General features: G+C 56.9%; 2 protein-coding genes across 2 annotated transcripts in view; both read right to left on the reverse strand.

Annotated features, from left to right (window-relative positions):
• Nucleotides 1–13,811, reverse strand: part of IL6R (interleukin 6 receptor) — a 56,246-nt gene extending 42,435 nt beyond the window's left edge. The window contains exon 1 of the mRNA XM_025040848.1: nucleotides 13,767–13,811. Coding sequence (XP_024896616.1) covers nucleotides 13,767–13,811 — 45 coding nt within the window. The remainder of the gene's footprint in view (nucleotides 1–13,766) is intronic.
• Nucleotides 13,812–13,904: 93 nt separating this feature from the next.
• The window catches only part of ATP8B2 (ATPase phospholipid transporting 8B2), a 31,057-nt gene continuing 30,013 nt past the window's right edge, over nucleotides 13,905–14,948 (reverse strand). The window contains exons 29-30 of the mRNA XM_006923662.3: nucleotides 14,126–14,166; nucleotides 13,905–14,011 (exon numbers count right to left, since the gene is read on the reverse strand). Of these exons, the coding sequence (XP_006923724.3) occupies nucleotides 13,905–14,011; nucleotides 14,126–14,166 (148 nt within the window). The remainder of the gene's footprint in view (nucleotides 14,012–14,125; nucleotides 14,167–14,948) is intronic.

The following is a 14,948-nucleotide window of genomic DNA, read 5'->3' on the forward strand; positions in this document are numbered from 1 at the left end:
GCAGCGTGGAAGGGTGAGAGCAGGCGGGGGGAAAGGTCAGGACGGTTCCCAGGCTTCCTCCACAGGCTCCCCACGGTTCTGGCCGTGGGGAGTGAACGACGTTATTCTGTGCAGGACTCTGTCTTCCTGCCTCCCCGGCGGGGCGTGCGGGAGACGGGTTGTCGCCAACCCCAGCAGACGTCCCCCTTGGTCCTGCGGGTGTCCTCACGGCGGGCCGCAGGGCTGACCAGCACACCGCAGTCTCTGAATTTAGCTCGAGTCTAGCTTTTTGTTCTCATACCTTCTCCCTACATTATTTCTATACGGAAGAGTCCATCTAGATATGTTTTATATTATTCATTTATTCTATTTACATGTTACCCTGACTCATTACATCTCCCGTAAAATGCACAGGTTGAAATGGACTCGGGTCGTTACCTGCCGTCCGAGGCTTCTACGCTCTTTGTATAACCGAGCTCAGGTTGGAGAATTATTTACTAGCAGACTCAACAGTTCCGGCTGATTCGCTTCTGCCGTCAACAGTAATCGCCTGTCCGAGCTGGGGCCTCGGCAGCTACGGGCCCATCTGCCATTTCATCTTTCCTGGAAGATGTTCTAAACTTGGACTTCACGGGTACATGCGAGCTGTTTGGTCTTGCACTTCCCAGCAGGGGATACATGACACTCTGGCCGTTCACAGATGGAGGCTGAGAAGGAATTAGCCTTCATTCACGTCGCTGACATGGGCTCCGTTTGCATCCAGTGGCTGGCTTTTTAGCAAGCTCTCCTGCGTGTGTAGACACCCAGGTACGAGCAGATTCCTGAGCCAAACATCCTGAGTTCAAATCCAGCTCTGCCATTGGACAATGTCTCAGCCCTGTTTCTCTGAACCTCAGTTTCTTTATCTGCAAAATGGGCATAGTAAGAGTTCTTACTGCACAGGGCAATTGCAAGGACGAACTGAGAGAACCATCCGAAGTCCTTAATGCAGCCTGGCACCCAGCGGTCGCCCGCTCTGTGTGGCGCCCCAGGACCCTGACCCGCCCCGCGGGCAAGGAGGGAGATGTCACTTATATAATCTATTTTGTTTCTGTTGACCAAAATTTCCCCCCAAAAGAAAACTTTATTTATATTGATGATTTTCACGAGTGTCTTTCCTAAATATAGGGTACACTTTTGGGGCCCCTAAAATGGATCGTGTTGAACCTAATTTCATTAAATTCGAAGCCATATAGCAAAGAGATTTAAAGCGTCTGAGTTGGCTAGAACTTAAAAGCCAGATACTAACAAGCATTGGTGAGGGGGTGGGAAGCCAGATCCTCACACCCTCTGGTGGGGATGTAAACTACTGCAGCCCCTTAGAAAACACTCTGGAAGGTCCTCGAATGACGTGACATAGAGCCACCACATGGCCCAGCGACGTCACTGCCACGTATACCCCCAGAGAAATGAAAACAGATATCCACACAAACACTTGTACACAAACGTTTACAAAACAGCATCCAAACGTCCATCCGCGGATGAATGGATAAACGACACGTGGTCTCTCCGTACCACGGAATGTAATTCGGCTACGGAAAAGACTGAAGTGGTGACACGTACCGCAACACGGACGGACCCTGAACACAGGTGCTAACGAAAGAAGCCCTTCTCAGAGCTCCACGTGACACGGGCCTCCGTTCATACGGAAGTCCGGGAGGGAGAACTCTAGAGATAGAAAGTAGATCAGTGGTTGCTGAGGGGGAGGAGGGCTGGGGGGAATGAAGGGGGGCCAGGGTAGCCAAAGGTGGAATTTCTTTTCCAGGTGATGTAAACTTTCTAAAACAGACAGTGGAGGCGGCTACAGTCTCTCTGGATGTACGAGAAACCATTGGATTGTATGCTTTAAATAGGAGGAGTATGCGTTATGTGAATTATGTGTCAATAACGCTGTTAAAAAGAATAAATAAATAAAACTACATACATTTTTAAAGCTTTCGACTCAAGAAGACTCAAGTTGAAATCCTCGTATTAGTTATTGGATCTTTCCCGGGCTTGACTTCCTTATCAATAAAACAGGACCCACCTTACGCCCCAAACCATAAGCTGGGCAGGAGACTTATCTGAGATGACATACAGGAATTGCTCAGTATGGTACCAGGCCCATGGGATTCACTCAGCGCACAGCTGGGAAATATCATTATATTTCCAACTATTATTTATTGGGCGCCAGCCACGTGCCCTACACTGAGCTTGGCACCGCGAGGCACCGCCTCACCCTAGGCACGCGGGACAGTGGTGACAGATTCAAGCCCTCACAGAGCTGGCATTTGGATGAGACAATTAACACCCACAAAAAGAAAAAAAAAGGAAAAAAATAACCTCAGACTGTGACAAGAGCTATAAAGTAACTTCCGAGCCACTTAATTCAATGGACGCCTTATTTTCTTTCGAATGTGAAAATGTTTCTTTGTAACCTTTCTATTAGATGAGCTTACCCCTGATTTTCTTTTCTCATGTACAGTACTTAATATATAAAAATTAATATATCAATTCTCTATATTATATTAATATTAATTAACGCAGGTAATTATTTATTATGCCTATACTTATTATTAACTTCACATAATATATTAATTTTCATATATGTATACATGCATAGATTATGTGTACATACAGATGTATAAGAGTAAAAAGAATTATGCAGTGAACATCCACGGGCCGCCACCCAGACTAAGAAACAGGAAAACACACTTTGGGGTCACTGCGTCTGACCTCTGAGCAGCCTGGGAAAGGCCCTTCCTCCCTTCCTCCCTCCCCTCCTTCCTAATACACCTGCTGGCGGCCCCTCCCCCACCTCTTCCACAAACTCTTCCTCCTCCACCTGCCGTCTGGGTGCCGGGATTGCCCCCCAGGCCGCCTTCTCCGCCCAGACGTTCTTCCCCTAGTCCGCTTCATCGCGTCCACTGACTCTCAAATATTTATCTTCAGCCCAAGCCTTCGTTTGCACCGGTGACCAGCGCGGACGACTGCCCACTCGACGTCCCCCAATGTGTGTCCAAAACCGAGCCCTCGCCGCCCTTCCCCTGCGTGACCTTGTCCCTCCCACGCTCTGACTCAGGGACCTGCTCCGCCGTTCGCTCTCGTCGGAACCCTAAGGCTTGTCTTCGCCTCTCCCCTCCCCCTCCTCTGCCATCCGGGTTATCACGGGGTCACCTCGACCTCCGCACTGCCGCCACCCTGCTTCGATCCTGTCATCTCTGCCTGCGACTCCTAACAGCGTCTTCACCGATTCTCTCCATCCGCTGTTACCCCTTCGATCCGTCCTCCGCACATCCGCCCGAACGCTCTGAAAAAAAATAACGCGAAGTCCGTCATGTCCTGTTTCCGCGTAAAATACCTAATGCCTTCTCCCACGCCCTGTGTCGGTCTAGTCATCGCCTGTCTTCCGAGTACGCGCTCAGTAAATGTTTATGCGTGAATAAACACATGAACGGTGATGACCTTGCACAAAGAATCTTTGTTTTCAACGAGGTGGAAGAGGGAATGAGGCCATCTGTGAAAAGCCCGCAGGTAACATCGTCGGTGATGGTGAACGACTGAGAGCTTCTCCCCCAAGGTCAGGAACCAGTCAACGGGGCTCGCTTTTGCCAGGTCTCTTTGTCTATTCCAGGGAATCCTACGAGTTCTAGCCAGAGCAGCAGGCAGATTCAAGGCATTCGAATTGGAAAGGAGGAAGTAAACGCATCTCTGCTCACGGACGATAAGATCTCATTTCTTGGCAGGGTTCAGAAGAGTTTACCAAGAAAACCTGTTAGAGGTAATAAATGAATTCAGCCAAGGTGCGAGACACAAAATCGACGCGTAAAAATCGGTCGCATGTCTGTAAGCCAGCAGTGGACACTCAGAAAGCGAAACCAAGAAAACGATTCTATTTACGATGACGTGGAAATGTAAAATACTTAAAAATAAATTGAACAACAAGGCGAAAGACTGGTACGCCGAAAACAGATAAAACATCGCTGGAATTAAAGACCTAAATAAATACAAAAATCCTCTGCTCGTGGATCGAAAGACAATATTGTTAAGATGACAATGGCATCCAAAGCGATCGGCAGATTCAGTGTGATCCCTACCAAAATCCCAATGTCATTCTTTGAAGAAATAGAAAAACCCATTCGAAAATTCATATGAAATCTCAAAGGAGCCTGAAGACTCAACAAAAAGTCTTGAAAAAAACAGAACCAAGTTGGAAAACTTTTGCTTGCCCATTGTAAAACTCACTACGAAGTTACAGAAATCAAAATAGTGTCGTGCCAGCATAAGGACATGTAGACGGATAAGACAGACCAGGGAGCCCAGAAGTAAATGCTTACGTATATGACCGATGACTTTTTCCGGCCTTATTGAGGTATAATTGATACTGCCCACTGATCTTTGACGAGGACGGTCATTTCAACAAATGGTGCCGGGAAAACCGGATGTGAACACGCAAATGAAAGAAGCTGGGTGTTTACACCATCTACGGAAACGAACTCAAGATCCATCGAAGACCTAAACGTAGGAGTTCGGCACCTTCGTGCATTGCCGATGAGAATGTAAGATGGTGTAGCCTCTGTCCAGAAGTGTGGGGCTTCCTCAAAAGTTAAACGTGGATGTACCACATGATCCAGAAATTCCGCTCCCAGGAGGCACCCAAGAGCACCGGAAGTGAAAGCGAGGACCGGACAGACATCCGTCCGCCCCGTGTGCTGCATGTTGCTCTTGACAGTAGGAGGGCTGCTGGTGGCCTTCCGGGCAGACTCGCCGGCCTTTGGACTTGAAGTGAGACAGCGGCTCCTCCTGGGTCTCGAGCCTTCAGACTAAAACTACACCACTGTCTCTCCCGGTTCTCGGGCCGTCTTCAGATTCGGGCAAACCCAGGCCGTTCACTTTCCAGGGTTTCCCGCAGATCTTGAAACCTGTCAGCCTCGATAATCACATGAGCTAGTTCCTTATAACAAATCTCTAGTATACATGATAATAAAGAATATAATAAATATGCATGTAAAGAGATGCACTATGCACATATGCAGGATATGTACATCCGTTCACATCCATAAACATCCATCCGTAGAAATACACCTGTTTGTGATGCATACTACATCTATGTGTATACGCAGATATTGCCTCTTGGTTCTATTTCCCTGGAGAGCCTTGACGGACGCAGGCAGGATGGAGGTGAGAAAAAAGGTCTGAGCATGTGGGGGTTCCTGCTCGGTTTGGGGGAAGCAGGTTCCTAGCAGAATTGACCCTGAGCTGGACCTTCAAGGTGTCATCTCTATAGAAAGGGGCGGAACGGTCGGCGAGGCGAGGGAGGAGAGAAGTCCCCGGCAGAAGCAGCAGCGTGCCCAGAGACACGAGGACGGGAGATTCGGGCCGCGTCCGAAAGCGCCGCACCACAGCACGGCACTCTGTGGTTGATTGCTCGCTTCCACGCCCCCTGTGGAGACATCGCGCAAGAGGCACTGGAAAACCGGGACCCAATAGATAATAAACTCGCCAAACGTCCCACACAGCTAGGCCTAAGCAGCCAGCTCCCGCCCCCAAACCCATGGCCTCTATGAAGGAGTACAGTCCCCTCGAGACAGGTCCCACGGTCTGGCCCCAGAGCGCCTTTTCCTCCTCTGTCCTGTAAGCCCCATCCAGACGTGCTGCATTTCATCCACACGTGCTGCATTTCATCGTGTGTGTGTGTGTGTCCGGAGAGAGCCCAGAAACTTGGGTGCTGGTGGCACCTGACTTAGCCAACCCAAAAAAGCCAGATCCTAAACGGCCAGCAAGGAAAGCTTACGAAGCAACCCCATTCATTCCACAAAATCCTCAAAAGGCTCATGAATTGGCAGTTCCAAGGACCTGTGGGATTGAGGCCATGTATGCGTGTGTGTGTGTGTGTGTGTGTGTGTGTATGTGCGTATGTGTGAGAGAGACAGACAGACAGACAGACAGAGTGAGGGAGCAAGGGAGGGTGGTTGAAAGCTATCCTGAGACACAGACCCCCAGGTCTCCCCTCCCACCCTCTATTACTGGGTAATGATCCCCCCAAAAAACTCCCCAGATAGCTGCAGGCTTATTCTCTGGAAAGGGCAAAGCCGAGGTCTCTGACTCGGGGACACCAGGCCCACTCGAAGGCATGGGTGTGGCCTGGCTGTAAGGGAGGCCCGGCATGTAGGGCGGCCCGGCTGTGCGTGCTGACTGCCGCAGCCCAGGCGGGGCCCTCTGCCTCCTTCCAGCAACTGGACCATGTTGGGTGGCGCGGGGAAGGGGAGGTACAGGCCCTCTCCCTCCCTCAAGGAGGCTGGTAGATTCTTCCCCAGGAAGTCAGCCAAGAGGAGAGACCTAAAGATCCACACAGCTGGGGACACTCCCAGCCAACAGCCCCATCCCGATACCCCACCCGCCGACACACACACAGACACAGAGAACTTCCGATCAACATTTTGGTTCCGTGTCAGCTATTTATTCCCGCTCTGTTCCCCCATGCCCCCTCCGCCTCACCCCTGCACTGGGAGGCTTCCAGGTATGGCCGGCGGCAGAAGCAGGCCCCACACCCTCCGACCGCTGGTGAGTTTGGCCAAGGTGGGACCCAGGAAGAAAACAGGAAAGCCAAAGAAGTAAAGTCCGCATTTGTCCTTCTGTTCCTCTCTGACGGGTCCCCTCAGGCTGCCTCTGTCTCTCAACCAAAGTCACAGCCCTCGTCCCCAGCTCTGCCTTTATCAACGAGCATTTGGCAAAATAAATCCTCCTGAAATGATCTTAATTTGAATGAGCAAGATGTCTGTTTACTGTTTATTGTTCGGACACGATTGGATGCTCAAGGATTACCAGACAGCATGGAAGGGTAGATGACAGCATGGAGGATGAAAACAAACAAAACATAGAATGAGAAGCAACGCACAGAAACAGGGTCCATTAGGAAAACTTAAAAAAAAAAAAAGTATCACTCACGTCCCCAGAGAGATACCAGAACAAATAGGATGCTGTTTAAAAAGAGCAAGAGCATCGAAGATGAAGAGAGCCCTTGGAAATGGGAAAAAAAAAAAAAAAAAAAATGACAGCAGAAATTAAAAGCTCAATAGAAGAGTCCAAAGATAAAGTTAAATGTTCCAAAAGATAGAGCAGAAAGCCGAGGAAATCGAATACAAAAGGAAAAGACAAGAAAATTGGAGAAACCACCCAAGAAGTACACGATTTGCATAATAAGAGAGAAAAGAGAAAACAGAGAAGAAGAAATAATTTAAGGTTTCTCAGAACTAAAGAACGGCAGGTTCTGGTCAGAGTCAGCTGAGTGCCTCGTACAGGGAGGACACCGGACCCCACCAGGGGACACTGAAGACAGAGAAACACTGCCAACTTCCAGAGAAAGACAAAGAATAACCACCTGGGACCAACGTACCAATCACCTTTTCGTCCCTTCTCGGTGATAACGACGGGATTCTTTGAAGATTTCTCTGTTACAGCGAGCACAGTGTTAAGCTTTCTAGGTAGAAGGTGCTGGAAGGCCACTGCTGGAGGAAGGGGCTTTTCCGGCCGGTTCCAGCGCCTTCTACGCCTACTGTCCCAGTGCCCATCCTTCGCCCCACCTCGACCCCACCCCACCCCACCCCCCACGTGCACTGAAGGGTTGCTTCCTGCTCTGGTCCAGAAAATCTACAACCACACCTTCCCCAGCGAGGTCCCCATCCCCGCCCTGGGGATCCCTTCCACGGTTCGTTCTTCCTTGGGCACCCCCCTCAGCCCTCGGGACCCAGAGCTCTCCTACATTTATTTACAATGGCTCCGTCGCGGTTTAACGCTCCTTTAGAGTATGTTTAAATCGCTGTGTGGTTCTGTCTCCTGACCGAACCGGGACTGATAGAAGCAGGAATCGGAATGGCTGAGTCTCGACAGCAACACTAGAAGGTGGCAGTGGTACCACGCCTGCGACATCGTGACGGGAAAGTAATCTCAACCTAGAATTCTATACCCAGCCGAAACGTGAGTCACGTACGAGGGTAGAATAGAGACATTGCCAATACACCCGGGAGAGTCTGGGGCTTCACAGGAGCATGTGGCCAACGACAGAATAGGCCTCTGGGGCTGCAGGAGGGAGCGAGCAGCAGCAGAGATGCGCGCGCCACCTGGCGCGGGGAGGAGCCGGGCTCCGTCAGGAGGACCCGCCTGCACCTGCCGGTCCGCAGAAATGCGTGGGGAGCTGCAGCTGCAGACAACCCGCTTCGCGACAGCCAATCATTTCCTCCTCGCCTTCAGAAGCAGGCTCCGTCCTCCACATGCGCGCTCAGCTGTGGTTTGTGACCGGCCAGGGGACTTTCCAGCCCTCCCCTCTGCTCCCCGGGTCCCGAAGTTCAACAATCGAGATGCACATTTCCGCTTCCAGGCACGCACCCCATCCCTTCCCAGAGCCCCAGCCCGTCCTAGGGCGATGGAGGGTAGGGAGCGGATGGGAAGAACTCCAGATTCATCGAATAACTTGAGAAATGAACAGTCCTGAGCCCCTTCCGTCGCACAACGGCAGCCCCGTAAGATCATAATGGAAGATAAGCCAAAAGTTTGCCATGTTGAAACAAAACGCTAGATGCAACTGGAAATTGAATTTACCGCTGGCACTGGGTGCTTTAAATAGACCAGGGGGCTCGGCCTGCTGTCCACTGGCCATGCCATGCTCCTGCCTGTGGCTGAGGCAGGGTTGTCCTTGTGTCCGGGGAGCTGGAGGAGTGGAAGATGGAGCCGAAGCCCACCCCGCCCGCACCCGCCCCGCAGGCACACGGGCCCCACACTCCCTGCAGAACTCGGCGCCCTTCCTCCGTTTCCCTCTCGAGCCTGTCCCTCCCCACCCCCCAGCCTCCCCCTTCCCTTTCATCATTACCCTCTGAAGCTTTGGGTGTCTGGGTCCCCCTCCCCCGCTTCCTCCCTCCTCCTGACATCTACTCCGCTCTTGTGGGGCCTCCCCCTGCAGCCCTGTCTTTCACACTCTGTTTTCACCGTCCCTTTCCCATTTACGCGCACAGACACTGGGCACCGTGGTACAGGTGCCTGCGCAGTGCTGATGCGGACGGGAGGGGAGCGCACGGGCAGAGGGGCCGGCTGAGGGCGGCACGTTCTAAACGCAAATCTGGCCTCCCAAGTTGCTACGAAGCTGTGTGTGCCAGGTGCGGGGACAGAACCCACTTCCGCTGTCTAAAGGCACCGCCTCCGTACTAGGCGAGTGGCCCACAGGTCACCTCCCTGGGACCCGCCAGAGCCAGGCCGGCCTGCGAGACGTCCCTGGGCGGCAGCTGAGTCGCCCTCGGAGCTGCACGCACTGTCACCGCACAGGAATGTTTTACGGGGTAGCTTTCAAGGGGCCCCCGAGCAGACGTGAATTTTGCAAAACGTCTGATGGAACGAGTTGGCCCGTCCCACTATACTGGGTCCAAAGACGAGCTCAACGGCTGTCCCTTCCTCTTGGTGTGGGGTTCGACGGGAGGAGGCCACCATCGGAGGCGGGGGTCTCCGTGTCCTTCCTGTCCCCTTGTACCCCTCCCCGCCACGCGGCAGACTTTCTGCGCTTCCAGGAGCTGCCCCGGCCCCTCCCGCAGAGGCTGGCCCGGGCAGCCCCGCGCTTCCCTGTCACGCAGGGCAGGTCTCAGGTGCAGCAGCAGCCGAGCGGCTGGTGGCGGGCCACTGTCACACGGCCGCCCTCGTGGCGGGCGCCCCCTGCGGGCCGGGCCTGCGAACGCGCAGATCCGAGCCTTGGGCGTCGTGCCGTGGGGACGCCCGAGCTCCTGGGGCTACAGCGCCGCGCCCGGGGGTCCTGTAGCAGTGCCCCAGCGGGGGCGGCGGGGAAGAGGGGCGTCCCGGGAGAGGGGCACCCCGAGCTCGGGCCGCCTGGCGGGAGGAAGCGGGAAGGGTGCGCAGGGAGTGGGGAGGTGGTCGCTCCCTTCCACCTGGAGCCCCCTCCTCACCTGCAGGCCTCCGACTAAAGCTGGGCGTCTCTCCGCCTCCAGCTGGTCCTCAGCCCACACCAGCCCCTGCTGCGCCCGGGGAGACGGGAGTGGGTCCTCCCGTCCCAGGGGGCCCAGGCCTGTCCTGCGTCTCGGCGGGGTGGAAGTGGCCTGCAGACTCGGGCTGTCCTGCCCAGGGGAACGCCGCGTTCTCTACCCAGAGCACTCCGAAGCACCCCGAAACACCCCGAAACACCCCGAAACACCCGGCAGAGAGGTTTGTTTGTTCATTTGTCATGGGTCCCAAGCCCCAGGAAATGGTTTGGAAAGGCCTCTGCTTCTCACCCCAGGCGGGAGGCTGCACCACACCCTCCCCAGCTGGCCAGCAGCTGGCGGAGCCCTGAGAGGCTTTCCAGAAGTGTCGGGAGAGACAGACAGGAGGTCAGCGGCTCCCACCGGGCCAGACACAGCACTTCAAGACAGGACGCTGAGGCCCGGAGGAGCCCGAAGCCTGGAACAGATGGCTTTTTCTTTCAGTGGACACGGTCAGAGCCAGCCTGCCTCCCCCATGCCCGGCCTTGGCCAAACCCGAACTCCCCGCAGCGCGGTGGGGAAAGCGTGGGTGTCCTTGGCCGGGACCTTCCTGGGTGGAGGCGGGTACCCGCTTGTGTTCTAAGGTCACAGATAAGGGGAAATGCAGCTCCTCCCTTCAGCTGTGGGTGCGGGAGCTTCTTCCCAGCTGGCCCTCCCAGTGGAGACCACAGTCCATAGTCCTCGGTCTTTATCAGAGAGTGACCCCCTCTCTAGCGCTCCAGCAGGTCTCCATGGCGACTGCACCTGCGGCCACCTGTCTGACCCACCGAGCACCCTGGCCTCTCCCCCATTCCTCCTGCGGGACCGAGGAATGTGGGGTTGTGGGCCCTTTTCCAGCAAAAGAATTTCCCGAGTCCCTAAATGGCTCTTGCCTGGGGCCAGGAATATGTCTGTCATGACCCTGCCTCGGTCACAATCAGTGGGAAATAGTGGCTCTCAAGACAGAGCCATTGAATCGTTTCATGCTCAGCATCAGTGAGGATGAACCCCGTGAACGGGGCATGGTGGCATGGGAGCAGTGTCTGGCTTGGTGACTGGGCCGATAAGATGACACTCGCCGGACTAGAATATGCAGGAGGACCATGTTGGGGAAAATAATGTTCTATTTGGGGCACCTTGACTGTGAGGTGCTGGGGGTGTCACCCCAGTGGAGACGCCCGGCGGACGATTGAATACAGGTGTCTAGAGCATGGGGCAGGGACAGAAGTCCAACCTGGAAGCGAACGACAGGGACTCTCCCACATCTCCTCTAACCTCGGATTCGAATGGGGCCACTCGAGGTCCCTGCACAGACCTGAGACCTCAGCGCTGAGATGGGCCCCGGCAGAGAGCAGAGGAAGGCTCTCCAGGAAAGGAGGCTGAGAAAAGCGGCCAGAGAGAAAGTGGCGACACCGGGAGGGGCCTTACAGAAAGCCCGCGGGGGGCAGGGGAGGACGGGCCGGCAAAGTCAGATGACTCAGATCGCAGTAGGATCAGACCTGCAAATGTCTGTGGGAAGATGTGGCCGCGCGAAGGTCCAAGGTGATTTCAGTGACAGTGTTTCGGGACTGAGTAAAGGGGAAGGCCCACTCTGGGGAGCGGAGTGGGGACGCGGACACAGACACACGGCGGTTAATGGGGGTGAGGAGGGGTCAGTGAGGAAGCGCCTAACGCACGTATTTGGTGAAGGGAAGAGTCAAGGGGTGGGGGAGCGAAGGGGAGCGGCAGGTGCTGAGCTGGGAGGAGGGGGGAGGAGCGGGGAGCCAGGGCGCAGCGGGGGTGGGGACGGGCGGGGGCGCGAGGCTCTGCCTCTGCAGAGGGGGACTCGGTGGTGACCGGGAGGTTAAAGAAGCTGTTTTCGGGGACGGGGAGCGCGGCATAGGGAATGCAGTCGGCATCGGCGTGAGGCCGGGTGGAGGGCCAGAGGAGAGAGCGAGCCACCGGGGCAGTCGTTTGATAAACTAGATAAATGTCTGACCAACGTACTATATACCCGAAACTCGAATTAAAATAAAATTTTTTAAAAAAAGCTGCTTTCCTCTAGGAGGTGGGAGGCAGGACCGTCTGCTGGGGCGGGTGGGAGGTGGTGGGAAGGAGCTGAGGGCGGGGGGGGGAGGGAAGGACGGGTGGGTGAAGCCAGGAGGACGCAGGTGCCGCCGGGCAGGGCGGGACGCGGGCGCTGAGCTGAGGCGGGAAGCGGGCGAGGGCCCCAGGAAGGAGCGGGCGACCAGGAGCGCAGGCAGGTGGCTGCGTCAGTACAGGCGAGAGGCGGAAGCAGCGAAGGACACGGAGGCTCGAACGCTGGAGAGTGAATTTCGGAGGTGGCACTGCTCCCGAGGACGATGCTTTAGTGGACAGGTGGGGACTGTCACAACGAGGAAGAACAAAGCCAGGGCCTCGGACAGACTTCTCGTCCGTGGTCAGAGAAGGCACGGGGGCGATGGCAGGACGAGGGACCGGAAGACGGCCAGAGAGGGGCCCAAGTCCTCAGTGAAAGATCAACGGCGGAGAACAGGGAGCGTGGGTGGTAGGAGCCTCAGAGGAAGCAAAAGCCTGGCAGTGGCGAGGAGCGCGCGGGTGGTCCCAGGCCCGCCTCGCACCTGCATCCTGGGTCCCGGGCCCGCCTCGCCCCTGCATCCTCGGTCCCAGGCCCGCCTCGCCCCTGCGTCCTGGGTCCCGGGCCCGCCTCGCCCCTGCATCCTCGGTCCCAGGCCCGCCTCGCCCCTGCGTCCTGGGTCCCGGGCCCGCCTCGCCCCTGCATCCTCGGTCCCAGGCCCGCCTCGCCCCTGCGTCCTGGGTCCCGGGCCCGCCTCGCCCCTGCATCCTCGGTCCCAGGCCCGCCTCGCCCCTGCGTCCTGGGTCCCGGGCCCGCCTCGCCCCTGCATCCTCGGTCCCAGGCCCGCCTCGCCCCTGCGTCCTGGGTCCCGGGCCCGCCTCGCCCCTGCATCCTCGGTCCCAGGCCCGCCTCGCCCCTGCGTCCTGGGTCCCGGGCCCGCCTCGCCCCTGCATCCTCGGTCCCAGGCCCGCCTCGCCCCTGCGTCCTGGGTCCCGGGCCCGCCTCGCCCCTGCATCCTCGGTCCCAGGCCCGCCTCGCCCCTGCGTCCTGGGTCCCGGGCCCGCCTCGCCCCTGCATCCTCGGTCCCAGGCCCGCCTCGCCCCTGCGTCCTGGGTCCCGGGCCCGCCTCGCCCCTGCATCCTCGGTCCCAGGCCCGCCTCGCCCCTGCGTCCTGGGTCCCGGGCCCGCCTCGCCCCTGCATCCTCGGTCCCAGGCCCGCCTCGCCCCTGCGTCCTGGGTCCCGGGCCCGCCTCGCCCCTGCATCCTCGGTCCCAGGCCCGCCTCGCCCCTGCGTCCTGGGTCCCGGGCCCGCCTCGCCCCTGCATCCTCGGTCCCAGGCCCGCCTCGCCCCTGCGTCCTGGGTCCCGGGCCCGCCTCGCCCCTGCATCCTCGGTCCCAGGCCCGCCTCGCCCCTGCGTCCTGGGTCCCGGGCCCGCCTCGCCCCTGCATCCTCGGTCCCAGGCCCGCCTCGCCCCTGCGTCCTGGGTCCCGGGCCCGCCTCGCCCCTGCATCCTCGGTCCCAGGCCCGCCTCGCCCCTGCGTCCTGGGTCCCGGGCCCGCCTCGCCCCTGCATCCTGGGTCCCGGGCCCGCCTCGGTCCTGGGTCCCAGGCCCGCCTCGCCCCTGCATCCTGGGTCCCGGGCCAGCGGAGGGCCTCGGTCCCAGGCCCGCCTCGCACCTGCATCCTGGGTCCCTGGCCAGCGGAGAGCCTCGGCTCACTTGAGGAGGGGCAGGGAGCCCGTCCTCGCCGTGGTCGAGCAGCATGTCGTCTGTCCTGCGACCTCTCCCGTGGGACAGCAGCCAGGGGAGGCGGGGACACGAGCGCCATCCGTGCTGAATGAATGGGCCGAGGGTCTGTCACAGGGCGAGGCGGGTGTCAGTCAGCCTGTCGATCAGGGCAAAAATGGCAAGGACAGGAAGTTGGGCGCCCCGGGGGTGGGGGCACTGATAGCGGATGCCACGTGCTGCCTGAGAATCAGGGTTCCAGAAAGACCCAGGGAAAAGGCTGGTTTGCACCTGGCCGTGTCCCGGGGTCTGTCATGTTGTCCCTGGACCGTTTCTCAAGAAATTCATCTCACCCGTCTTCTGCCTGAGTTTAGCGCCCACTTGGAACTCTCCACTGTGAAAGGGGGAGGAGAGGAGGGGACGGCAGTGTGACAGACACTGGTCAGGGCGGTGGGGAAACCAGGCCCGGGCAGGTGGGGCGGGCATCTGCGGGAGCCCCTGGCCCCGAGCTCTCCTGGGACGCTGGCCATCGCCCACGCGCCTGTCCCGGGGGCGGAGCTCACCTTATCAGCTGACCTCAAACCCTGCAGTCTCGTCTCTCAGACTTGGGCCCCTAGGTGTGGGGCGAAGGCAAAAAATCTTTACCTGCTATGACCCCTGCCCACACCCACCCACCCACCCAGCACATGTGACAAGCGAGGCTGGCTTGTGTCTGGAAAAGCAAACTGGGCAAGGTCCTAACCGGCCAGCCATCAGCTGGACACAAAGTCCTCGGGTTGTGCCTCTCGTCCCCGCCCACAGCCCCAGCTTCCAGCCCAATCTGGATACAGAGACTGTCTGTACCTACAGGAGGCCCGAACGCCACCGTCAGACCCCGCTTCCCCCACTCGGCTCTATTTAAAAGACAGTTTGTTTTTACTGTGACCACCGGCCTTGGTTAAACATCAGAAAAGAGACAAATCACACACGTCTCAGAAATTGAAATTTTATAAAAAGGTATTTTTCTTTCATATCCATAAAATGATATAATTTTTGCAAGTATAGAAATGTGTCATAAATTATACAGAATGTTCCTTAATTACAGCTCAATGCAACTTGGTACTTTCCTCCCTCCCTAAAAAATGAGAGAGAACCAAAAAAATAATATATATATAACTGTATATATATATATATATA

This window comes from Pteropus alecto, unplaced genomic scaffold (genome assembly GCF_000325575.1).
Source record: "Pteropus alecto unplaced genomic scaffold, ASM32557v1 scaffold49, whole genome shotgun sequence".
NCBI lineage: Eukaryota > Metazoa > Chordata > Mammalia > Chiroptera > Pteropodidae > Pteropus > Pteropus alecto.